Genomic DNA, 27,555 nt, shown 5'->3' with positions numbered 1-27,555 from the left:
TACCCTGCTCTGCTCCCAGTGTCTGCTCACACGGAGCCAGCCAGCCAGAGGCCATCAGCTACCACAAACCTGCTGTGTCCCCATCTGCTCGCCAGGCATGGGCGGGGATGGAAAAGCAGGAAGTTAACATAGCTGGAGAATTTCAGATATTGTCGGAAGCAGAGACAGGGCCAGGGCAACCTCCTGCTCCATACTACTTTACAGCTCAGGGCTGTTTGGATCCTCGACTTCAGTTCCTTTCAGTGGGCTCCAGGGGCATGAAGGAGACTCAGACGTAACACAGCAGCGTCCTGACACGCTGACTCAACCCGCAAAATCACTGGCGCTCCGAACACACACCCGTATCCCAGCCGCCGTCCCATTCACAAGCGCCGAGCACCTTTCGCCAGCAACACCCCTTTCAACCTGAGCTTCTGGGGCAGTCACAGCTTCAGGCCCGCATGGCGCAGAGAGCTTCCTCTGGCCTGGTCCACAACAGGGCTGGTTTGAAACCACCGTAGGTGAAGGAAAGATCTGTGTCTGAGGACTGGCCTTTTAAATGCAGGCTCCCCGACCCACCAGCTCTCCCACCCGGGGCTTTGGGGACAGCTCAGCCCAACCTGGATGCTGGAGAGACTAGATGTGCTGGGCTGAGGGAGGCCAGGCCTGAGGCCCAGAGAGTTTCCTGTGCTGGGTTCAGATGCTCAATACACCCTCCTGTGTTCCGCTGACTGAGAGTTGCTCTGATCCAGAGATCAGGGTGGCATTATTCCCCCGGGAATGGAGGCCCCGGGGGTCCAGAGCGAGGGGACTCCCTGAGGGGGCCCACAGTGAGTCAGGCATGCTGGAGGCTCAGAGAGGTGCGGCTTCAGGAGGCGGAGGGGCTTAACCCCCAAGAGAGAGTGGACCCCTGAGAAGGGCTGTCGCACTGTAGGGAGTTTCCCCCAGGGACCGCACGGAGCCAGGAGAGCACGACCTGTGAGTCCATGACAACTTGGGCCATCACCAGGCTCCTTAAGAACAGGGAGCAGAAATCAGGTTCTGACCCCATCACAGGGAATTACCTCCTCGGGGGAACGTGTGAGCATACTTCGGAGCCTCGGGAGGAGAGGCCTTATGCAGTGTCAGCAGCTGGAAAGAACATCTGACTGCAGGGCTCAGCCCCACTGCAGGTCAGCCCTGGGCACTCCCAAGCCACCACCTGGAAACAACAGCTGCAGCATTGCACCTTCCAGCACCACCTTTGTAACGGGCCAGGGAGCCCCAGGGCACAGCTGGAAATCACCAGCCAACACAGCCCTGTGTGTGTCAGTGATGCAGTATTGGGCACCAGGCTACACAGAATGCCCTTGTGCGCCACACTAGGGCAGTGGCTCATAGCTCATCGAGGTCAAACCTGCCTGTCGGCACATGGACAAGCTTGCTGTTCCCGTGACAGCAGCCTCTCTGCATTGCATGGACCACTGGGTACATTTACGTGCTGGGAGAAACCCGCTGTGCTGCCCCTGGCTGCTGCCGCGCCCGGAAGGCTCACCTGTGGGCATGATGCGGTGCATGGCCACGGACAGGAAGAAGATGGAGTCGCTGTAGTAGGCCCCGGACCCAGCACTGAAGTGTTTCTGCATGGCCTCAACCACTGGGAACAGCTGTTCTGTCAGTACGTCCACGTCATGGAATATTACCTGGGGGAGACACACAAACCACCACTGGGCTCACTGTGCACCGCAGACAATCCCCGCCACGTGCTGGGCACATTCGCTGGTGCTTAATACTGAACCACGTAGATTATTTAGAGGGACTTCAGTTTTGCCAAGAGGCCTCCCTGGGCTGGGCACTGCACACACACAGTTAAGGGCCCCTGACCCAAGGAGTTTACAATTTAAATAGATGAGATAGGGCAAGGGAACTGTTTATCTCCATTGTTCAGATGGGGAAACTGAGGCACACAGCAATTACGTGATTTGCCAAAGGCCACAGAGGGAATCTGGGGCAGGGCCAGGAGCTGAACCCGGAGCCCCAGCCCAGTGCTTTGACCACAAGCCCAGCCTCCTTCTCTAACATTTCAGCACAAGACTAGGTGCAGGGAAGGATGGGCCACAGCATGCGAACGAGCAAATAAAAGAGGGTCCAATAACTGCACCAGTAGGAGGTCAGAGCCTGTGGCACAGGTGGCTTCCTGGGGTTTCTTACACTGCTGTTGATGCAGTGAGAATGTGCTATGGGCCAATGGCCCGGACCTGCTCTCATTTAAGCCAGTGGCAAAACTCCCTTCAATGTCAGTGGTCAGGGACCAGAAACTCTCACCCCGGGAGATCTCACTGTAGCCACAGGTGGTCAGCAGGGGCCTGATCCCACCAGGTGTGACTGCACACCCTTGCCTGCAAGTTCTTTGCAGCAGGGACTCTGCCTCCATCTAGGTCTGCACAGTATCTCGCACAAGGAGGGCACACACCATAAATGCTAATAAAACAACCACCACCATCATCCACGAGAACAATTCCCACCCAGATCAAAGGTAACATCTCACTTTTCCCATGCGGATCTCTCAGTACACTTTATATCTCCATGAACCCTGTGCTGAATGAGGGGGTATAACAGACTCTCCTGTGGCACTAGTTTGCTGCCAGGGCTTGGGCACTCACGAGGCCAAGGACTGCAGTCGCTGCACGGTGCATTGAAAGAAAGAAAAATAACTGCTCTCTGCTAGTGCTTCACAGGGTCCCTGGACATCAGTGCCACAAACCCGCCCGGTGTATCTGCTGCTACGGTGCACTACAGGCTGTCAGATCAGAGGCTGGTTTAATACGGGATTGAACACATCACATCACAAGCAGAGCACTCTCCCCTTCCCTTCCCGGGGCTGGTTTCTGTGGCTGGACATGCAGGGAGATTGTGAGCCCTGCACAGACATCACTGTGGCCTGCCACTGTAAATACGGTGGAGAACATTATGGCCCGGAACACTTGGACTCCCATGATGCTCTGTGACACCCTGCTGCATAGAGATCTCTTCCGAATGCATGCTGTTTATAACCCCTCTTGCTGGTGACACACGACATAATTAAATAGATGCACAAATGAAAATCTGGTTATTTTCATGAGCTATAGGAAAGCAAAACAACAACGCACCCACATGCTGTACTGCCCTCTGAGAGACTGGAGACTACACAAAGGAGGCTAACAAAGGGGCTTTGCCAAGAGGAGCACGTGTTCCCAGATGTACTTCGTCAGCCATTAGCTACTGACATTTTACAAGCCCCTAATTGATTTTGAGATGCGACTAAGTTGACACACAGTAACTACTATGCAGTCCAATGTTTATTATCCAAACACCATACTACAGGTTACTGAGTCATGCCAGATAACCAACCGAACATTCAGGGTAATTAACAGACATCAAGAACCTGACCCTGTTGCTGATAAGAGAGTTTGGGATCTCTGAGACCTGGAGAGTCAAGGTCACGTTGTATTCTGCATGTAAAGGAAAACTGGAAAAGTTCAACCAGACACTGGCTCTTCAGTAACGTTAAACGCAGCCGAATCCAGAGAGGACAAAGGGGCTGTACTCCATGGCTCTCCCTTCCCAGACATTTCCCAGGCAGTACTGTCTCACTAAAACATCATCACTAGACGAGCTGCAAATTGATTCTAAACTAGACTCAGAGACCAACCCTCAAACAGACTGTGATGGGTTTTACTTCAATCCATCAAACCAAGAGGTAATTCATCCACACGAGGGAGAAGTCTCTGATACCTGGGAAACGCACTAACTGACAACACCATCTTCCATTCTTCTGCAAGACACATTATGTAACAGTGACCTCAGGAAAGTGCAGCAAGGGTTACCTCTGCGTACGGACCTTCCCTCCCTGTCGTCTGGTTTGATCTTGAAGTTGAAGTTTTACCTTGACTGTGATATTCCCGATGAACAGGGAATAGAGAAGTCAAATCACAGGCTGGCAGCATTGCTGACTAAATACAGAAGAGGGTCCGTTAATAGGGTACCGATTTCTCCTCGAGTCCCCTCCAGGGCAGGGATCTCAGCAGCATTCCCCTCTCCAAGCCTTGTCAGACGCATGCCAAGACTTCTCAGACACTGGCTGCATGAGGAAAATGGCTCATGGTGGACAATAGCTGCCAGCCACAGGTCACGTTCCTTGTGCAGAGAGTGCTCTAGTCTCGAACTCTGCCAGGCTCCCGGAATGAGCTCTGCAAGCCACGTTAGCGCCCTGGGCATGAGCGCCCCGGCCAAATGGAGCAGTTAGTGCAGGGCCTGACGAGGCCGAACTCATTGGACCATGTAAAGTGGTTGGAAAGCTTCAGCTGGCGAGTGGAAGAGAAGTGCAGTGCTATTTAACGAATGTCCTGGGCACCGAAACGGGGGCAGTGGGAAGCAGAAACCCAGGACAGGCCATCACTGATCACTGCTGGGCCCTTGGCCTTCCACGCAGCTTCCAAGAGAGATGCCAGCCAGACGGCCCTTAGCCTCAGAGGTACTGCCCCGCTCTGCTCCCCCCAGCCCTGGGGGTGGGCATCTTGCCCCCCGCTCCTCCTGCCATAAAGGGAAGTCATCTCGGACCCCACCTGCTCCCCTATCCCCAGGGGGGCATCTCACCCCCTCCCAGTTCCTCCAGCCTTGCGGGGGGCATCTTGCACACACACATCCTGCTCCCCCAGCCCTGAATGATAACGGCTCGCACCAAGAGGAGAAGCGACTCCTCTGCACAGCGAGCTGTCTGTGGGGACCTGAGCTACCTGCTGAGGAAGGCCAAACACGCCACTTTGTCTGGATGGGACTGGCTGCCTTTCACGTATCCACGTTTGCTTCCGTGCTGCGCTCCCGCCCCGGGGTGGGGGGAAGGCCAACCCCGTGCCATGCTGCGCTCCCCCCTCGGGAGGGGCAGGCCGCAGCTCAAGTTGTATTGGGGATCTGCCTGTGGCTGATGGAGACACAGGCTGATGCCAACACAGCGATACACAGGGTGTACGTGAGGATTTTGTCTCTTTATGCAGCGCGGTTCCACAGGCCATGCGGGAGCCCAGATGTAGCTAAAAAGCATTTGCTAAGAGATCAACAAACAACAGTTTGGTCTGGCCTGTAGGGGTGTGAGAGAGTGCACAGAAAAATGGCTGGCGCGGAGAGCTGGGACTCCAAATTACCCCTTTCCTGACATGAGGGAGCAAGGGGCAGCCCACGAACTGAAAGGCAACACATTTACAACTCCCACAAGGATTTCTTTTTACCACAATGCATATTAACCCATGGAACTCACTGCCACAAGACGATATTGAAGCCAAGTGCTCAGCAGGATTCGAAAAAGGATGAGACATTTATCTGGACAAGAAGAATGTCCAGCATTACATCACTGTGATGGTCTATTCTATTATGGTCATCACTTTTACAAGACTCTGATAAATTTAGTACAAAGTATGCCTTGTGAGATATCATTTGAAAACTCATAATCTGCTGAATATTGTCATCCTGATAAACAGTGTGTATCAACACTGTATGTTAAATTGTTAGATTCTAGTATGTATCATTGTTATCACATGCTCCAAGATTAAGACAAGCAGGCACAAACCAGTTTTTCAGAGACAAAGACACACTGGCCCTCCCAGATAGGTATCAACAAAGTCAATGGGCTGACTTAAGCATCCCTTCTCCAGCAACTGGAAGGTGTGAACAAGAAATTTACGTTGCATCACAGGAATGTTTCAAACCACAGGTCCACAATGGACTATGTGTCACCACGACTCAGCAACGATGTTTCTCGCCCAAGAAATTGAGCTTTAATAAATCGTTTTCCTTTGATGAAATGACAGACTTTCTGTGAGCTTTACTGTTCAGTAGTGTGCTAGACAGTACAAGAGGCACAGTTCTGAGGAAAGTCTGGGACTAAGAATTTGCTGGTGTTGCTCTGCAGTTTAATTCTTGAGTGGCTAACAAGGAGCGCTCAATGCGGTGCCACGGGGAGTGATTTTACATGTTTGAGGTGGTGTGTGAACAGACCAGGAGTGGAGGTTCTTACCGCAAGCAACATAAGAGTCACCCCAGGTTGGTGAACTGATGGGACACAGCTGTTCAGTGCTCCAGATTGTACTCTGGGGAATGTCACAGTCACACAGGATAAAAATTTACAAAGGGCAAAAAAAATCCTCCTGCTTCAGGGCATGAGTCAGCCTGTAGCTGACAGGGGCCAGGAAGAAACTTCCCTGTGGGCAGCTCCCTGGCAAGTCGCCCACTACAGGACTGTCTGCACCGTCATCAGAGGCAGCTGGCCCCAGCCATTCTCAGAGATGGGGGAGAGGAGAGGGAACTGCTATGGTCAAATTGCTCGCAGGCTGGGGTTTCTCCAACGACGTCATATTGCTGACACTCCTCTCAGGAGCGCCCTTCCGCGCCATGCCATGCCTGCTGGCAGCTCACCCTCGCCCCTTCTCTCCTCAGCACCCAATGGATGCATTTCTCTCCATCCGTGACACGTTCCTCGCCTTCCTAGACCATAACGTCTCCAGCGCACGGCCTACGTACGCCGCCCCAGAGCCCACCCAGCACAGCAGGGCCCTGACCCCATCGCACCTCGGCCTGGCACCAGGACATGACTAGTCACGTCACTGTGCTGGATGGAACTGGTGACTTAGGCGGCTCCTCGCATCACTGCCAATCCCTGAGCCAGCCACTCCCTCTCAGAGCCAACAGTGTTGTCAGCAGAGTAAACACGGGAGCAACATGACACGGACACGTGGGAAGGAAAGAAACGGCTCCAGCAGGCCCTGTAACCGGGGGAAGAGCCAAAGGAACACAGACTTCCCCCCAGTGAGCGCTCCTCAGTCACGGAAGGCATGTCCAAGATCACGTACTATAGTCAGCCCTGATAAAGTGCCCATCATCCTGGTATCAGGGCAACCTGTCTGTGCCAGTGGAGAGGCCGGTGCATCTAGCAGTCAGTGATTTCCCTCTCGGACCCAACGGTGAGGATGGAAAGCAGGAGAGATGCACCAAGGGGAGCGTAGCAGTAAGTCTGGGAGGAGAGTCTATTATTAGCCACAGGTTTTGTGTTTTGGGTGACATGACCAGCATAAAAGCCCTTCTGAGGCACCGCTGCAGAGAGCACGTAACACCGGTTACAGCGTTTGAGCAATAATCATGCTGTCAGGAGACCGACCATCTCCGTGAGTGGATAATGGCAAGGCCAATGTGAAACGGAGCTCTCTCTTGACCCCGGTAACATCGAGATGCACAGAGGACTCTGGCATTTCAACCACGTTCATCGCAGAGCACCCAAGACACCTGCTCTGCAGGGCTCGGTTTCCCACACAGGCTGGAGCAGGGGCGTTGTGCTGCGGTGAGGCCAATGCTGTCTTGCTATCAGGCAAGCACGGGAGCAGGGAACATCCCCAGCAAGGAGCTCTTCCCCTCTGCACTGGCGACAGGACAAGGGCTGCTGCTATCAGTGGGAGCCCAGCACCCCAGCACCCCACACACGGCACCATTTCCAGGGCTGCAGCTGGGAAGTGGGCTGACCTGTACTTCAGAGAGCCCCGGGAAGGAACTCCCACACATGCCAGCTGGTCACAGCACCCAGCCACCAGACTGGAGTGAGCAGGACTGCGCTATTAGGAACATGAGGGCCGAGTCTCCTGCAATGCTGTGGAGTTACATCAGTGAATGTGCGAGGAGAATCAGGCCATGGGATTTCCCCAACCCTCTGGCATATGGGAAGTAGCCCCAGCTTTTCCCTGTCTGTTGCAGAGAAAGGAGCAGACCTTCCACTCCAAGAATTCTCTTTTCATGCAGTACATTCTTGAGCAATAAAGACAAGGAATGAATCGACTCTGCCTCCAGAAACACAAGGGGCAGGAGACCTGTGAGCCGTGCAGCCAGGCATCAGAGCAGATTGCTCCTGTGCGCACACAGCCAAAAGGCAGCACCTGCACCTCAGCTCCAGTGAGCGTCTCTCTCCCAGGACACTGCAGGTAGGGCAGCAGTATCTGGAGAGGCTCATCAGGCATGCTGCTGGGCTGCGCACACGTGTGGGCAATAAGCAGGTTTGTCGCAGGCTGGGACGTTTCCATGCACTCGGAGAACCTCCCAGCGCTACATGAATTTTTCAGATGGCACTTAGTGGGAAAACAGAGCGACTGGCTTTCTTTTCTGTTCTTCTCTCTCAGGGCATGGGTGTCATTAAACCAGGAGTCTGCCAAGGGCGCCACCAGACCGGGAGCCTCCTGAGCTGTTTTCAGACCCTAATTCCTGCAGGGTCCCTCCCTGCCAGAAGCCAACTTTCTCCCAGGGTATCGTCATCCCTGGTACCAGCTCTGCAGCCGGGGGACGGCGTGAGCACAGCGTGTGTTGCTAACACCGTCACCACTGCACAATGGCCCTATCACATGAGTGCAAGACATTTCGGGTGCACAAACTCGGTGCAAATGCTGGTTCCTGGGCAGTGTTCTGGGATCTGGGAGGGGAAGCCCTATTGCATTGCTGGATTTCCCCCATAAGAACATAAGGACGGCCCTACTGGGTCAGACCAATGGTCCATCTAGCCCAGTATCCTCTCCTCCGACAGTGGCCAGGTGCCCCAGAAGGAATGAACAGAACAGCTAATCATCAAGTGATCCATCCCCCTAAGCCACACGGTTTCTCTCCCTTTCTCACCGGCACAATCATCTGTGCAACATGATTAAGCTTCTTCTTTTGCTTGTGTTTGGGACTGCAAAAAACCAGCGAAGGGCAGCCTGATTGTGACGCTGTCTCCCGGGAGCTGGAACGCAGCCACGCGCCTGTCACATGGGCTCTGCAAGGGTCACGGCCCAGGAATGGGACACAACCCCTCTCCAGGCCACCAGTTCCCATACAGACCAGGTCAGCAACCAAGAGCTGTTATCGGCTGTCCGTTGGGTCGGAGGAGCGTCTGAGAAGGGGAAGGAAGAATTGGTTCAGCTAGTGCCATAGGCCAAGACACTGACCATTGCGTTTAAAAGCTGCTGCTGCTGAAATGGATGAAGCAGACACATGGGAGGGGCTGGGAAATCAAATGCGAGTGGAAGAAAAACGGGGGGGTGCAGTGGGCGTTGAGCTGGCACGGACCTGGGGAGGGCAGCGAAGAGCTACAGGAACGAAGTGGTGCTGCACAGAGGAGAGAGAAGGAAAGGCTCCAGCCAGACGGCTGGGGGGAGCCAGTGTCACAGCTTAGCGCCCAGCACAGCAGAGGCCTGAGATGCAGCCGTGGGCTGGGCGTCAGAGTGCAGATCCCCAGCAGCGCCAGGCTGGAGAAGGCCGCCAATAGAACCATGCACAGTAAACTTCCCAGGCCGTGCTATGGCGGGTGGGCTGGGGCAAGGAGAGCTCTCCTGGTCTGTGCACCAGCTTGGAACCAGGAGCGCCTACGGTAATCCCAGCCTGGCTCTGAGCCCGCAGGGGGCTGGGCTGCATGCAGCTACAGCCCAGGCCAGCGGGGGGCGCTGCTGCATGCTGGCAAAGGGGCACTATCAAGCGGACATCCATGGGTTGCAAGAGCCCTAGCCTTAAACGCTCATGCTGCAGCAGCAGCAGCTCGAGAATCGCCCCCCCCACCCCGATCAGAGCCCCAGCCTCCCATGCAGGCCCCCAGCGAACACCAGCTCCCAAGAGTGCATGGTCTATGTGCCGAGACAGAACCACCAGTGAGCGGGTCGGGCTGGGGGAGGGGAGATGTGATAACTGGGCGAGCGTGAGGCTCAGCCCATGGGGCAGCGATCGCAACTCGGCTCTGCCTCAGGCAGTCCCACCAACCCATCTCCCCCAGAGATCGCCATCAGCCCCGGGCTGCCCCAGCCTGCCTGGGAGCCGCTGCCCGGCCCTGGTGCTGCCTCACTGTGCCCCGAGGTGCAGGGCTCCCCTCCCTGCCACAGAAAGGGAAGCTGCTGCTGTCTGAGTCACGGTGCCCCACGTTACCTCTGCTCCTTTACTGCCACTTCCTCGTCACTAATAAAAGCCATCAGCAGCGCTTCCGCCCCGCCGCCACGCGAACAAATCACCCTCCGAGCAGTTCCTGATAAATGGCTCTGCGTGCCGGGCCGGGGCCAGGTGCACAGGGCCTGGGCGGAAAGGGGAATTCTGCTCCCCTCAGGGCTCGCGCGCTGTCAAAACAAGCCAAAGCCAAGCCCACCCAGCCCCACGCGCCGGGGTGGAAGCTGCTGCATCCAGAGACGTGGAAACAAGTGGCAGAGCTTGGCCAGAAATGGAGCAAGAGGAATAAAACTGGGTCCAAGTGGCCTTTGGCACAGGACCAATGCAAAGACCACTTCAGGCTGGTGCCGACAGAGCAGCCTCCTACCGGCATCTGCAACACCCCCACACTCAGACGGGCTGTGTCAAAGAACCCTTCACCCATGGGAGGATCCCTCCACGGACCCTCTCCCGCCCACGGAGACGGGATGGGCCAGGATGACCAGGTGTGGGGCGACGACCGCCACAGAAACACAAACTCTTCGCAACAGATCCAGCCACGGCTGGTGCCCTGGAGAACCGCAGCAACTAGGCCTCTCTGAGCAGGCTTTGAGGGCGTGGTGCTCGACACTGCACGGCCAGCCGCCAGGGCTCCCACAGCGGGGCGCTGAGCCAGCCTTAGCAAAGCAGGGACGTCAGCTGAAGGGCTCCCCAGTGCCGAGAGCGGCCTCCATGCATGGGGAGCGACGGGGAAGGTAAAGTCCGGTTCGCACTGCAAGGGAGGTCACATCAGCTCCACGACCTTCTGCCGTCATCTCACCAGACTCCTCTGCATAACATCGCTAACTCAGAGATGCTGCACAAGCAACAAAGAAATCCTTTATCTACGTTCCCCTTCCTCAGGGCAGGTGGGGAACCAGGTACTGCCCCAGGTGGGCTCTCACGGCCGAGAGAGGGGTCTGTTTGGAGCCCGGTTTTGTGGCTGCCTGACCTCTGTGCACGGGGCCGTGTGCCCAGGGGTTAGATGATAGCCAGGGAAGAGGCAGCGCATCAGCATCTCACCCCAGACAACCTGGAACAAAGTGACTCGTTCGCTCTCGTTCTAGAGCTAACGGCACCAGCACCAGGAGCCGCGGGACATCTGGCGAACACCCCCCACCCCCCGTTTTTTGCTGTCCTAAATGCAAGCTGCAATGGGGTGTGGAGAAGAGGCTGGGGTCACAGCGCCCCCTCTCCCGGGGCTCAGCAAAGCGAAGCTCCAGGGCCCAGAAGAACTGAGACTGGCAGGAGCAGGCTGGAAGGAAGAGCGGGGGGGGGGGGGGGGGACGACAAGGACCAGCAGGGACCTTTGGCCATGGGTGATGTTACGCAGCTGGTGTCCCTGTGCTCCCTCCAGGCACACTCTCCTCTGTGATGACTGGCCTGGGCACTTCGCCTCACCTGCTCCAGCTGCCTTGCCTGAGCCCCGCCCCGGCTCTCTGGCTGATCCCAGAGGCTAACACAACACAAACCCCCGCTCTGCCCAGGTTACATCTGCCGCAGACCATAGCTAGGGCCTGGGTCTGTCTCCTCTGACCGTGCAAATGGCAGCATCAGCAGCACCATGCTTCTCAGCCGCAAGCCAGGGCGTCAGTTCAATGCTGACTCAGAGGGAAGAGCCCCCCTCCTGGAGCCCTGCAGCACCTCCGGTGGCTCCCTTCCCGGGCTAATCAGCACCGAGCTGGGACAGAGTGGAGCCTGCTGCCTTGGAAATGCACACAAAGCCCAACAGCAAAGGCAAAACTACTGGAAAACAGACTCTGAAGCTGCAGCCGTCAGAAGGAGCATTGCCGAAAACAGATGGGAAAATAACTGCATTCAGCATGTGCTTTCAATAACCACAGGCAGTTCTGCACCGCAGCCGGGGGGGGGGGGGGGGGGGGGGGGGGGCTTTCTCCTCCAGAGGAGCTGTGCTCTGATATTTCAAGGGCCTTTTTTCCTCTCCCCAGCACAGATTTGGACACAGCGAGTTCATCTGCTGTAGTTTTGTATTTCATTCTTTAGTTGTGTTGCAGCATTCAAGTAAAATCCCTGGTGCAAAATCTGGCTGAGTTCGTTTAGGACTTGAGGAAAGTGTGGCTGTGGGTTTCCTGTGCAAACAGCTTTTAATACACACACCACCCACACGGAGAAGAGACCCCTTCCATGCACCCTCACTAACACCCAGGTTCCATTTCTACTTTATCCCTGCTTTCCCCCCGCCCCCTCTGCCAATTAGCTTCACAGTGATGGCATAAGCACAGCATTACAGACAGATCAGCAGCGCTTCACTGCAGGATCAACTCACAGGAGGAGACAGGGAATACTCCTCTCTGGTCCAGTGCCGAACTCGGCAGTAAGGGCGTTATTATCCACAGGTTACAGATGGGGAAAGCAAAGCACAGAGAGTGGAAGCTACCTGCCCAGGGCTGCAAAGCCAGCAAGCAGCACAGCTGGTAACAAACGTCAGATCACAGTGATGCTTCCCTGTGATAGGCTGGGAGAACAAGCTCTGTTTTAAAGCAAAAATAGCTCTGGCAATTAGAAAATGGGTAACTCTGATGACAAGACATGGGAATGGTTCACTGGGTTATTGTTAAGTCCAAGACATGCGCACGTCTGCCCCTCTGCACCGCACTGCCGGGAGGAGGCAAAGACAAGCACGGCTCTGCAGCTTTCACATCAGCTTTTCTTTACAAATAAATCTGTGCTAACCCAGCCGCGGGCAGCGCTCCCTGGAGGAGGCCAGCCTGACTGCAGCCAAGGGAGCCGCACGGCCACGGGGATGGCGCACCAGCCCTGCAGTTCCAGAATGGGAGCGCGGCGCTGTGGAGAACGCAGCGCCGTCAGCCGTATCCTGGGGGCAAGGCAGGGCTGGCAGCCCGGGGGCGTCGGAGCCCGGCAGGCCGGAAACGCTCGCCCTCAAGAACTTTCAACAGAAACAAACAATAAAAATCCAGCAAAACCTCCAAAAATAGAGCAGAGCCAGGGCGCTGGAGGAAGCAGCTGGGGAAGGAGGGGCCTGGCACTCGCAGGGTCCTTCTACCCAGCCACCGAGACACTTGCAACAAACTCCTCTGGTTCCTCTCTGGCTGCCTGGCAGCTTTGCCGTGCAGCCTCACGGTGCACCAGTGCCCCCTGCTGCCGGGCGGCAAGGATGGCTCCTTCCCAGCAGCCTGGCCTCCAGGGGACCTTCTCCCACCTTCTGGGCGTTTGACACCCGCTCCAGTGCAGGCTGCTGATCTGGCCCTGGGATCATGGGGTCCGTGCCCTGGGCCCTGCGGTGTGCTCCCAGCCTCTGCGACTGCAGGCCCTACCCCGAAGAGCTTCCCAGCCTAACTGACGCTGAGTGACCCAGTCGTGCCAGCGTGAGGGCAGGGCCATGCCTTGCTCCTGTGAACCCGCTTCCTGCACGGATGTCGGCTCATCTTTAAACCTTTTCTGCTAGTTTCATTTTTCTCCCCTGTGCCTTTATATCCACGACTAATTAGGTGCAGTCCCTACTGCCCGACGCTATTTACTCCTGGGGGAATTCTGCAACACTGCGCAATGCAGAATTTCACAGAAATTAATGTTCTATGCGCAGAATTTCCCTTTTCCCCCACAGCCATGGGCTGCAGAGACGTTGGCCACCACTAGGGGCAGAGCCCAGATCGCAAACGTAAGACAAGGCCGAGGGGAGCGGGAGGAAACCGGAAGGTTCCCAGCACTTGCAGATCCCAGCACGCCCTGAAGGAAGAAGGCGGCAGCGCGAAGGAAACTCCCTGCAAGCCCAGGACCCATGAATGAGGGAGGCAACCTAGTGACGGAGGATGTGGAAAAAGCTAATGTACTCAATGCTTTTTTTGCCTCTGTCTTCACGAACAAGGTCAGCTCCCAGACTGCTGTGCTGGGCATCACAACACAGGGAATAGATGGCCAGCCCTCTGTGGAGAAAGAGGTGGTTAGGGACTATTTAGAAAAACTGGACGTGCACAAGTCCATGGGGCCGGATGAGTTGCATCTGAGAGTGCTAAAGGAATTGGCGGCTGTGATTGCAGAGCCATTGGCCATTATCTTTGAAAACTCGTGGCGAACGGGGGAAGTCCCGGATGACTGGAAAAAGGCTAATGTAGTGCCAATCTTTAAAAAAGGGAAGAAGGAGGATCCTGGGAACTACAGGCCAGTAAGCCTCACTTCAGTCCCCGGAAAAATCATGGAGCAGGTCCTCAAAGAATCAATCCTGAAGCACTTACATGAGAGGAAAGTGATCAGGAACAGTCAGCATGGATTCACCAAGGGAAGGTCATGCCTGACTAATCTAATCGCCTTCTATGATGAGATTACTGGTTCTGTGGATGAAGGGAAAGCAGTGGATGTATTGTATCTTGACTTTAGCAAAGCTTTTGACACGGTCTCCCACAGTATTCTTGTCAGCAAGTTAAAGAAGTACGGGCTGGATGAATGCACTATAAGGTGGGTAGAAAGTTGGCTAGATTGTCGGGCTCAACGGGTAGTGATCAATGGCTCCATGTCTAGTTGGCAGCCGGTGTCAAATGGAGTGCCCCAGGGGTCGGTCCTGGGGCTGGTTTTGTTCAATATCTTCATAAATGATCTGGAGGATGGTGTGGATTGCACTCACAGCAAATTTGCGGATGATACTAAACTGGGAGGAGTGGTAGATATGCTGGAGGGCAGGGATAGGATACAGAGGGACCTAGACAAATTGGAGGATTGGGCCAAAAGAAATCTGATGAGGTTCAATAAGGATAAGTGCAGGGTCCTGCACTTAGGACGGACGAACCCAATGCACAGCTACAGACTAGGGACCGAATGGCTAGGCAGCAGTTCTGCGGAAAAGGACCTAGGGGTGACAGTGGACGAGAAGCTGGATATGAGTCAGCAGTGTGCCCTTGGTTGCCAAGAAGGCCAATGGCATTTTGGGATGTATAAGTAGGGGCATAGCGAGCAGATCGAGGGACGTGACCGTCCCCCTCTATTCGACATTGGTGAGGCCTCATCTGGAGTACTGTGTCCAGTTTTGGGCCCCACACTACAAGAAGGATGTGGATAAACTGGAGAGAGTCCAGCGAAGGGCAACAAAAATGATTAGGGGTCTGGAACACATGACTTATGAGGAGAGGCTGAGGGAACTGGGATTGTTTAGTCTGCGGAAGAGAAGAATGAGGGGGGATTTGATAGCTGCTTTCAACTACCTGAGAGGTGGTTCCAGAGAGGATGGTTCTAGACTATTCTCAGTGGTGGAAGAGGACAGGACAAGGAGTAATGGTCTCAAGTTGCAGGGGGGGAGGTTTAGGTTGGATATTAGAAAAACTTTTTCACTAGGAAGGTGGTGAAACACTGGAATGCGTTGCCTAGGGAGGTGGTGGAATCTCCTTCCTTAGAAGTTTTTAAGGTCAGGCTTGACAAAGCCCTGGCTGGGATGATTTAATTGGGTATGGGTCCTGCTTTTGAGCAGGGGGTTGGACTAGATGACCTCCTGAGGTCCCTTCCAATCCTGATATTCTATGATTCCCTCTGGATCCCTAGGCTCTAGGAGGATTGGGTGGAAGGGGGGGCCCGCCGCATCTTGCCTCTGGAGGGTAGAGTGTGAGAGTGTCTGGGCTGGGGGGGCAGCAGCTGGGCTCTGGAGGGGCAGGGGTGTGAGTGTCTGGGCTGGTGGGGAAGGGAAGACAAACAGGAACTGGGTTGTCATAGGGGTTTCTTTAACTCTCTACTCCTGGGGAAATTTTTGTGTGTGTCTGTATTGCCAGACATATTTGCTGACAGGTATTTTGAAATAAATTACCAAAATAATTGGACCTGGTGTGATTTATTTTTACAAATAAAATTTGCAGAATTTTAAAATATTGTGCGCAGAATTTTTATTTTTTTGGCACAGAATGCCCCCAGGAGTAACTACTGTCCCTGCCTGGTTCCCCTCCGAGTTCTCTGTGATCCTTCCTGGTTTGCTATGCCTTTAGATTAACCTGGCTTTCTTAAGGTTTCTCTAGCTGCGTTTCAAATTCCTCTCCACTGAGCTCAGCTTCTTTCAGGTTCAGCTGCCTTTGCACTGGCATTTCTCATGCAACTGCCACATTTTCACTCCCTAAGGCTGGACCAAGTGACAGATGATGCTACCTGGAGCCAGCCTCATAGGCGGCGAGCACAGCACATGAGCTGGATCAGCTGAATTAAGCGTGGAAGCAATAAGAACATCCAGTGCAACGTGAGTGACCCCAGGGCCCGTGCTGTTCAACAGCCTGCAACGTGGGTGCCTATCAAAGCTCTGGGGTGTGGGCGTGTTTCTAGCAGGGTCCCCCAGGGATCACTGCCTGATTTGAAATGATTTAAATGATTTAAAATTTTGATCAATGACCTAGAAGAAAACATAAAATCGTCACTGATAAAGTTTGCAGATGACACAAAGATCAGGGGAGTGGTAAATAATGCAGAGGACGGGTCACTGAGTCAGAGCGATCGGCATTGCTTGGTAAGCCGGACACAAGCAAACAATATGGTCTTTAATATGGCTACTCTAAATGTACACATCTAGGAATAATGAATGTAGACCATGCTTACTGGATGGGGTGCTCTATCCTGGGAAGCTGACTCTTACAAAGACTTGGGGGGAAGGGGAGTTTTAAATCGGCTGAACATGAATTCCCAGTGTGACCAAAAGAGCTAATGAGATCCTTGGATGCGTAAACAAGGGAATCTGGAGTAGGAGTAGAGAAGTTACTTTACCTCTGTATTTGGTACTGGTGTGAACCTTGCTAGAATATTATGTCCAGTTCTGGTGTCCACAATTCAGGAAGGATGTTCATAAACTAAAGAGGATTAAGAACATAAGAATGGCCATACTGGGGTCAGACCAAAGGTCCATCTCGCCCAGTATCCTGTCTTCCGACAGTGGCCAATGCCAGGTGCCTCAGTGGGAAGGAACAGAGCAGGTAATTACCAAGTGATTCATCCCCTGTTTCCCATTCCCAGCTTCTGGCAAACAGAGGCTAGGGACACCACCCCTGCCCATCCTGGCTAATAGCCATCCTCTGTGAATTTATCTAGTTCTTTTTTGAACCCTGTTTTGTCTTGACCTTCACATCATCCTCTGGCAAAGAGTTCCACAGGTTGACTGTGCGTTGTGTGGAAAAAATACTTCCTTTTGTTTGTTTCAAACCTGCTGCCTGTTAATTTCATTTGGCAACCCCTAGTTCATGTGTTTTGAGAAGGAGTAAATAACACTTCCTTATTTACTTTCTCCACACCAGTCATGATTTTATAGACCTCTATCATATCCCCCTTAGTCGTCTCTTTTCCAAGCTGAAAAGTCCCAGTCTTATTAATCTCTCCTCATATGGCAGCCACTCCACACCCCTAATCATTTCTGTTGCCCTTTTCTGAACCTTTTCCAATTCCAATATATCTTTTTTGAGATGGGGCGACCACATCTGTATTCAAGATGTGGGCGTACCATGGATTTCTACAGAGGCAACATGATATTTTCTGTCTTATTTTCTATCCCTTTCTTAATGATTCCCAACGTTCTGTTCACTTTTTTGACTGCCGCTGCACATTGAGTGGATGTTTTCAGAGAACTATTCACAATGACGTCAAGATCTCTTTCTTGAGTGGTAACAGCTAATCTAGACCCCATCATTTTATATGTATAGTTGGGATTATGTTTTCCAGTGTGCATTCCTTTGCATTTATCAACATCGAATTTCATCTGCCATTTTGTTGCTCAGTCACCCAGTTTTGAGAGATCCTTTTGTAGCTCTTCGCAGTCTGCCTGGGACTTAACTATCTTGAGTTGTTTTGTATCATCTGCAAATGTTGCCACCTCACTATTTACCCCTTTTTATGACTCTATTAAATAGGACTGGGCCCAGTACAGACCCCTGGGAGACACCACTATTTACTGCTCTCCATTCTGAAAACTGACCATTTATTCCTACCCTTCGTTTCCAATTTTTTAACCAGTCACCAGTCCATGAGAGAACCTTCCCTCTTATCCCATGACAGCTTACTTTGCTTAAGAGCCTTTGGTGATGGACCTTGTCAAAGGCTTTCTGAAAATCTAAGTACACTATATCCACTGGATCCCCCTTGTCCACATGCTTGTTGATCCCCTCAAAGAATTCTAGGAGATTGGTGAGGCATGATTTCCCTCTACAAAAACCATGTTGACTCTTCCCCAACAAATTATGTTCATCTATGTGTCTGACAATTTTGTTCTTTACTGTAGCTTCAACCAGTCTGCCTGATGCTGAAGTCGGGTTTACCAGCCTCTAATTGCCGGGATCACCTCTGGAGCCCTTTTTAAAAATTGGCATCACATTAGCTATCCTCCAGTCATTTGGTACAGAAGCTGATTTAAATGATGGGTTACAGACTACAGTTAGTAGTCCGCAATTTCACATTTGAGTTCCTTCAGAACTCTTGGGGGGAAGACCATCTGGTCCCGGTGACTTATTACTGTTTAGTTTATCAATTTGTTCCAAAACCTCCTCTAATGATACCTCAATCTGGGACAGTTCCTCAGATTTGTCAGCTAAAAAGAATGGCTCAGGTTTGGGAATCTCCCTCAGGTCCTCAGCCATTAAGACTGATGCAAAGAATTCATTTAGTTTCTCCAGAGTGCTCCTTTAGCATCTCAATCATCCAGTGGCCCCACTGGTTGTTTAGCAGGCTTCCTGCTTCTGATGTACTTACAAAAAATGTTTCTATTAATTTTTGAGTCTTTGTCTAGCTGTTTTTCAAATTCTTTTTTGGCCTTCCTAATTATATTTTTACACTTCATTTGCCAGCGTTTATGCTCACAGAAGAGCCATAACAGAGATCAGAGGATTAGAACACATACTGCCAGTGACAGACTCAAGGAGCTCAATCTATTTAGCTTAACAAAGAGAAGATGAAGGGGTGACTTAAAGTATCTACATGGGGAACTAATATTTGATGACAGGCTCTTCAATCTAGCAGAGAAAGGTCTAACACGTTCCAACGGCTGGAAGTTGAAGCTAGACAAATTCAGATTGGAAATATAAAGTAAATTTCTAAAAGTGACGGTAATTAACCACTGGAACAATTTACCAGCGGTCATGGTGGATCCTCCATCACTGATGATGTTTACTCAAGGAGGTGGGGACGACAATAACAAAAAATGTGGAAATGATGGAAGTCCTAAATGCTCTTTTTGTTTCAGTTTTCACCAAGAAGGTTGGTGGTGACTGGACGTCTAACATAGCAAACGGCAGTGGAAATGAGGTAGGATCAGAAGCTAAAATAGGGAAAGGACAAGTTAAAAATTACTTAGACAAGTTAGATGTCTTCAAGTCACCAGGGCCTGATGAAATGCGTCCTAGAATACTCAAGGAGTTGACTGAGGAGATATCTGAACCATAAGCAATTATCTTTGAAAAGTCATGGAAGGTGGGAGAGATTCCAGAAGACTAGAAAAGGGCAAATATAGTGCCAATCTACAAAAAGGGAAATCAAAGACAACCTGGGGAATTATAGACCAGTCAACTTAACTTTACTGCTTGGAAAGATAATGGAGGAAATAATTAAGCAATCAATTTACAAACATCTAGAAGATAATAAGGTAATAAGTAACAGTCAGCATGGATTTGTCAAGAACAAATCCTGTCAAACCAACCTGAGTGCTTTCTTTGACAGGGTAACAAGCCTTGTGGATGGGGGGAAGCGGTAGACGTGGTGTATCTTGATTTTAGTACCTCATACTGTCTCGCATGACCGTCTCACAACCAAACTAGGGAATGTAACCTAGATGGAGCTACTATAAGGTGGGTGCAACACTGGTTGGAAAACGGTTCCCAGAGAGTAGTTATCAGTGGTTCACAGTCATGCGGGAAGGGCATAATGAGTGAGGTCCCGCAGGGATCAGTTCTGGGTCCGGTTCTGTTCAATATCTTCAGCAATGATTTAGATAATGGCATAGAGAGTACACTTATAAAGTTAGTGGACGATACCAAGCTGGGAGGGGTTGCAAGTGTTTTGGAGGATAGGATTAAAATTCAAAATGATCTGGATAAACTGGAGAAATGGTCTGAAGTAAATAGGATGAAATTCAATAGGGACAAATGCAAAGTACTCCACTTAGGCAGGAACAATCAGTTGCACACACACAAAATGGGAAATGACTGCCTAGGTAGGAGTACTGCAGAAAGGGATCTGGGGGTCATAGTGAATCACAAGCTAAATATGAGTCAACAGTGTAACACTGCTGCAAAAAAAAAACAACACCCCCCCCCATCATTCTGAGAGCTAGAGTGTTGTAAGCAAGACACGAGAAGTAATTCTTCCGCTGTACTCCGCACTGATTAGGCCTCAACTGGAGTACTGTGTCCAGTTCTGGGTGCCACATTTCAGGAAAGATGTGGACAAGTTGGAGAAAGTCCAGAGAAGAGCAACAAAAATGATTAAAGGTCTAGAAAACATGACCAATGAGGGAAGATTGAAAAAACTGGGTTTGTTTAGTCTGGAAAAGAGAAGCCTGAGGGGGGACAGGATAACAGTTTTCAAGTACATAAAAAGTTGTTACAAAGAGGAGGAAGAAAAATTGTTTTTCTTAACCTCTGAGGATAGGACAAGAAGCAGTGGGCTTAACTTGCAGCAAGGGCGGTTTAGGCTGGACATTAGGAAAAACTTCCTAACTGTCAGGGTGGTTAAGCACGGGAATAAATTGCCTAGGGAGGTTGTGGAGTCTCCATCATTGGAGATTTTTAAGAGCAGGTTAGACAAAAACCTGTCAAGGGTGGTCTAAAAGATAATATTCAGTTCTGCCTTGAGTGCAGGGGACTGGACTAGATGTCCTCTCGAGGTCTCTTCCAATCCTACAAGTCTATGATTTTTATGAAATGATGACTGGATTTTTTTTCTGAATGCTCTGCTCTAGGCATTCTTGTGGGGCAGTTCTCTGACCTGTGCTGTACAGGAGGTCAGATGATGACAATGGTCCCTGCTGGCCTTGCCATCTGTGAACCGATAAGGACCTCAGCACCCAGGCCTGGGAGGAGGGGAACTCACCCCTATGTCAAAGGAGCAGGGGCTGCAGCTCTGTGCAGGCAGCTTGCCCACAGCCACAGGGGAGTCGGCTGCCTTTTGCACTACAGCGCTTTGAGAAGCAAGTGCGTCTGTAGCTGAGGAATGCAGGATTCCCAAGTATCAGGTGCAAAAGCCCAGGGATTCAGTCTCAGCATGACCATCCCCCAACTCATCCTTTAGGGAAGGCCCTGCCCTAGCTAAGATGTCAGTCAAGGAGCTGGAACATGTGCTGGACGCACGCAAGGAGCAAGTCAAACTCCCCGGCAGTCTCTCTCTCTTGCTCTATGTTTTCCATACCCATGAACCCAGCCAGGTCAGCAGAGTCCAGACGGGTGGCTCTGCATGCAGCATCCCCCACTATCCTCTTCACAGTGTTTTCAGCAGCCAGAGCGGGCTGAAAGCTATCTACAGTTCCCAGGGCCCCCAGCCAACAAGACGGAAAATGATTTAACAAACTGTAGTCATTTCCTAACAGCATTCTTTGATCACAGGTTACTCAATGATTAATTATTCAGCCAAAAGCGTCTGTAAAGAAGAGGATCTTGCTTTCGGAATATCAGAGGAGCGAATGACATCTCACCAGCTCTGTTCTAATTTCATTAGAAGAAGGCGCATTCCACACTGTTCAAATACATTTGAAACATTCCATTTAAAGTGACGGACAGAGAGAAAGTCTCTCTACTGCGACAGCAGCTTCCTGGAACCTCTGAGCACTTACGTTCATGCTTCTGCTCTGTGCCCATTCCACAGCTAGCCACGTTCCGACTCAGAGCGTGCGGCCAGAACGGACCTTAGTCTGACCTCCTGTGGAGCACAGGCCCCTGCATGTCCCCCAGCCACCCCTGCTCTGAGCCCAGTAACTTGGGTTTGGCTAAAACATCTTCCAGAAAGGCTCCAGTCTGGGTCTGAAGTCACAGACAGTTGGAGAATCCACCACTTCCCAGGGGAGTTTGTTCCAATGGCTAATCACCCTCACTGTGCCGGATTACTCATTTCCATTGGTCTGGCTTCAGCTTCCAGCCCTTGGTTCTAGTTCTGCCTTTCTCCGCCAGATCAAAGAGCCCTTCAGTAGCAGGTGTTTTCTCCCCGGAAGATCCTTACGCACTGACGCACTGATCGTGTCCCAAAGTCAGCCAGCACATTCATCCTCCAGTGAATGAAACAGGAAACTCAGGCCGGTTCTCATTTACATTTGACGAGGCTGTGCTTTGCCCCTCTCCCCTCGAGCCGCGTATTCACCCATCAGCCGGAGGCACCAGAAGGGGCCCGATTCCTAGGAAGCGCTGAGCGCCCATTCTCTGACAGTCAACCGCACTTGTCGACGTTGTGGAAGAGCACAAAAGGCCATGGGGCACCCTTAACGCTGCATTAACTCACACTTCTGAAACCCAGGAAGTACAGAGTTACAGAACATGCCAGGGCACTGACTCTGCCCCGGGAGCGGGCAGCACTCACTGCGAATAAACTGCATGCTCTCCAGCTGCATGCCCTGGGCTGGGTAGCTGTACTGACCGGTGGAGGAATTAGTTGGACCAGCTTGTCAGAGCTGTGATTGCATTATGAGGAGCACTTGGCATCTTGACAGAGCACAAGTCTCTTGAGGCCATTGCAGAAAAGCTAAATGAATTCTTTACATCTGTATTCGCTGCAGAGGATGAGAGGGAGATTCCCACACCTGAGCCTTTCACTTTAGGAGACAAGTCTGAAAAACTGTCCCAGATTGAGGTATCAATAGAGGAGGTTTCGGAACAAAATGACAAATTAAACAGCAACAAGTAGGACGAGATGGTATTCACCCAAGAGTTCTAAAGGAACTCAAATATAAAATTGAAGAACTACTAACTGGTATGTAACCTATCGCTTAAATCGGCCTCTGTGCCAGATGACTGGAGGGTAACTAATGTGACTGCTTTTTAAAAAAGACTCCAATTAGAGGCCGGTCAGCCTAACTTCAGTACCAGGCAAATTGGTTGAAACTACAGTAAAGAACAGAATTATCAGACACATAGATAAACACAATATGTTGTGAAAGAGTCAACATGGCTTTTGTAAAGGGAAATCGTGCTGACCAATCTATTAGAATTCTCTGAGGGGGTCAACAAACGTGAACAAGGATGATCCAGTGGATATAGGATACCTGGACTTTCAAAAAGCCTTTGACAAGGTCCCTCAACAAAGGCTCTTAAGCAATGTAAGCAGTCATGGGACAAGAAGTCTCATGGATCAGTAACTGGTTAAAAGATAGGAAACAACGGGTAGGAATAAATGGTTAATTTTCACAATGGAGAGAAGTAAATAGTGGGGTCCCTCAAGGATCTGTACTGGGACCAGTGCTGTTCACCATATTCATAAATGATCTGGAAAAGGGGGTGAACAGTAAAGCTGTAAAGTTTGAAGATACTAAATTCCTTTAGACTTACCTATCCTAAATAGACTATGAGGAGTTACAAAGGGATCTCATAAAACGGAGTGACTGGGCAACAAAACGGCAGATGAAATTCAACATTGATAAATGCAAAATAATGCAAGTTGGAAAAAAATAATCCCAATTACACATATCAAATGACGGGGTCTAAATTAGCTATTACCACTCAAGAAAGAGATCTTGGAGTCATTGTGGATAGTTCTCTGAAAACATCCATGCAATGGGCAGCGGCAGTCAAAAAAGGGAACAGAAATTTAAGAACCATCAGGAATGGGATAGACAATAAGACAGAAAATATCATAATGCCACGATAGAAACCCATGACATTTCCACACCTTGAATACTGCATGTAGTTCTTGTTGCCCCATCTCATAAAACATATATTAAAACTGGTAAAGATACAGAGAAGGGCAACACAAACGATGAGGGGATGTGGAACAGCTTCCCTGGGCGGAGAGATTAAAAAGACTGGGACTGATCATCTTATAAAAGGGACGACTACGGGGGATGTGACTGAGGTCAAAAAACCATGACTGCTGTAGAGAAAGCGAATAGGAAAATGTTACTTACCCCCTCTAACAACACAAGAACCAGGGGCCACCCAATGAAATTAACAGGCAGCTGGTTTAAAACAAAGAAAAAGAAGTATTTCTGCACACAGTACATGGTCAGTCTGTGAAACTCGTTGCCAGGGGATGTTGTGAAGGCCAAGACTATCAGTGGGTTAATAAAACAATTAGCTGAGTTCATGGAGGACAGGGCCATCAATGGCTATTAGCCAAGATGGTCAGGGACAGAACCCCAAGCAGCAGGGCACAGGGGTCTTCTTGCCATGGGGTCTTCGTGCCCCCGTCGCAGTGATTTTCAGGGGGCCACACTCTGCTGTGGGTCCAGGCCGCCGCTGGAGAGGCCAAGCTGCCAGAGACCTGGGCTAGGAGCAGCAGTGACGGAACACGAGGGGGAGACCCGAGTCCCCATCCACACGTGTGCATTCCTATGTCGAGTCCTCCTAGCTTGCCTCTTCCGTGTCCTGCTGTAGGCACGGCACCCTCCTTAGGCAGGCCAGAGCCGGCCCCAGCGCTGCCGGTCACAGCTCCAACGAACCCAAACGATGGGAGAGCAGGCAGCAGCCCCCCAGCGGAGGAATCAGACAGGTCTCAGAAGAGATGAGTCCTCTCTCAGGGGCTTCCGGTCAGCGTGAGGCCTGTGCGTCCAGGCACGGGAAGCAGAGCCCAGGTGCTGGGGCATGTGAGATGGCAGGAAGAGGAACGTTTGCACGGCTGGGGATGTGTCCCCCGCAGCCAGGCTCACTGGCACTGTATCAGGCAGAAAGGAGCCTGCCCAGTGGCTAGGCCTGCTCAGAGAGAGTCCGGCCTACATGCTGGGGCGATCCCATGTGCTGCGGGGAGCACATTTGAGCGTGGACACAAGGTGCGTCGCCATCAGACAGGGCCCAGCAACCACAGCGTGAGGAAGCCTCAGGCTAGGCAGCCAGGCAGTTCTAGCAGCCCCAGGAGTCCTTCCGATCACTGCAGGAGAGGGCCAGGCATTAGAAGCAATCCAGGAGGGGCCTGAAACTGGCAGAGAGGTTCCCCAGTTGCCAGCATTTCAATAAGGGGAACAGCCCCTCACAGGCCACCCAAAGAAACTAAAAGACAACATATTTAAAACTCAAATCCAATGTTTTCTGTGGCACAGAATTAACTTGTGGGACTCACTGCCACATGAGACCAGAGCGCTAAAAGATTTAAAAGGGGGATTCAACATTTAGAAGGATAACATAAAACTCCAGAGTTACATGAATAAAAAGAAAAGGAGTACTTGTGGCACCTTAGAGACTAACCAATTTATTTGAGCATGAGCTTTCGTGAGCTACAGCTCACTTCATCAGATGTATACCGTGGAAACTGCAGCAGACTTTATATATACACAGAGAATATGAAACAATACCTCCTCCCACCCCACTGTCCTGCTGGTAATAGCTTATCTAAAGTAATCGTCAGGTTAGGCCATTTCCAGCACAAATCCAGGTTTTCTCACCCTCCACCCCCCCACACAAATTCACTCTCCTGCTGGTGATAGCCCATCCAAAGTGACAACTCTTTACACAATGTGCATGATAATGAAGTTAGGCCATTTCCTGCACAAATCCAGGTTCTCTCACTCCCTCACCCCCCTCCAAAAACCACCCCCATACACACACAGACTCACTCTCCTGCTGGTAATAGCTCATCCAAACTGACCACTCTCCAAGTTTAAATCCAAGTTAAACCAGAACATCTGGGGGGAGGAGGGGGTAGGAAAAAACAAGAGGAAATAGGCTACCTTGCATAATGACTTAGCCACTCCCAGTCTCTATTTAAGCCTAAATTAATAGTATCCAATTTGCAAATGAATTCCAATTCAGCAGTTTCTCGCTGGAGTCTGGATTTGAAGTTTTTTTGTTTTAAGATAGCGACCTTCATGTCTGTGATTGCGTGACCAGAGAGATTGAAGTGTTCTCCGACTGGTTTATGAATGTTATAATTCTTGACATCTGATTTGTGTCCATTTATTCTTTTACGTAGAGACTGTCCAGTTTGACCAATGTACATGGCAGAGGGGCATTGCTGGCACATGATGGCATAAATCACATTGGTGGATGTGCAGGTGAACGAGCCTCTGATAGTGTGGCTGATGTTATTAGGCCCTGTGATGATTGTGGAAAAGCAGCATCACTTGCCCCATAACCTCAGCCATGCGGAACGCAATGCCATCCACAGCCTCAGAAACAACTCTGACATCATAATCAAAAAGGCTGACAAAGGAGGTGCTGTTGTCATCATGAATAGGTCGGAATATGAACAAGAGGCTGCTCGGCAGCTCTCCAACACGAGTTTCTACAAGCCATTACCCTATGATCCCACTGAGAGTTACCAAAAGCAACTACAGCATTTGCTCAAGAAACTTCCTGAAAAAGCACAAGATCAAATCCACACAGACACACCCCTGGAACCCCGACCTGGGGTATTCTATCTGCTACCCAAGATCCATAAACCTGGAACTCCTGGGCGCCCCATCATTTCAGGCATTGGCACCCTGATAGCAGGATTGTCTGGCTATGTAGACTCCCTCCTCAGGCCCTACGCTACCAGCACTCCCAGCTACCTTCGAGACACCACTGACTTCCTGAGGAAACTTCAATCCATCGGTGATCTTCCTGATAACACCATCCTGGCCACTATGGATGTAGAAGCCCTCTACACCAACATTCCACACAAAGATGGACTACAAGCCGTCAGGAACACTATCCCCGATAATGTCACGGCTAACCTGGTGGCTGAACTTTGTGACTTTGTCCTTACCCATAACTATTTCACATTTGGGGACAATGTATACCTTCAGATCAGCGGCACTGCTATGGGTACCCGCATGGCCCCACAATATGCCAACATTTTTATGGCTGATTTAGAACAACGCTTCCTCAGCTCTCATCCCCTAAAGCCCCTACTCTACTTGCGCTATATTGATGACATCTTCATCATCTGGACCCATGGAAAAGAAGCCCTTGAGGAATTCCACCATGATTTCAACAATTTCCATCCCACCATCAACCTCAGCCTGGTCCAGTCCACACAAGAGATCCACTTCCTGGACACTACAGTGCTAATAAACAATGGTCACATAAACACCACCCTATACCGGAAACCTACTGACCGCTATTCCTACCTGCATGCCTCCAGCTTTCACCCTGACCACACCACACGATCCATCGTCTACAGCCAAGCTCTGCGATACAACCGCATTTGCTCCAACCCCTCAGACAGAGACAAACACCTACAAGATCTCTGTCAAGCTTTCTTACAACTACAATACCCACCTGCGGAAGTAAAGAAACAGATTGATAGGGCCAGAAGAGTTCCCAGAAGTTACCTACTACAGGACAGGCCTAACAAAGAAAATAACAGAACGCCACTAGCCATCACCTTCAGCCCCCAACTAAAACCCCTCCAACGCATTATTAAGGATCTACAACCTATCCTAAAGGATGACCCAACACTCTCACAAATCTTGGGAGACAGGCCAGTCCTTGCCTACAGACAGCCCCGCAACCTGAAGCAAATACTCACCAACAACCACATACCACACAACAGAACCACTAACCCAGGAACTTATCC

The 27,555-nt window shown here is 51.2% G+C and overlaps 1 protein-coding gene across 3 annotated transcripts in view; it reads right to left on the bottom strand.

The window, feature by feature from the left end:
- The window catches only part of XXYLT1 (xyloside xylosyltransferase 1), a 103,895-nt gene that overhangs the window by 72,528 nt on the left and 3,812 nt on the right, over nucleotides 1-27,555 (bottom strand). For 2 of the 3 annotated variants that reach the window (XM_077826198.1, XM_077826196.1), the window contains exon 2: nucleotides 1,514-1,661. In XM_077826198.1, the coding sequence (XP_077682324.1) occupies nucleotides 1,514-1,604 (91 nt within the window). In that variant the 5' untranslated portion in view covers nucleotides 1,605-1,661. Of the gene's footprint in view, nucleotides 1-1,513; nucleotides 1,662-8,637; nucleotides 8,665-27,555 lie in introns of those variants that run through there. The other variant, XM_077826197.1, reaches the window with a different exon arrangement.

This window comes from Eretmochelys imbricata, chromosome 9, assembly GCF_965152235.1.
Source record: "Eretmochelys imbricata isolate rEreImb1 chromosome 9, rEreImb1.hap1, whole genome shotgun sequence".
In the NCBI taxonomy this organism is placed as follows: Eukaryota; Metazoa; Chordata; order Testudines; family Cheloniidae; genus Eretmochelys; species Eretmochelys imbricata.
Note: the sequence above shows the minus strand (reverse complement) of the source record. Positions and strands in the feature narration are given on the sequence as shown.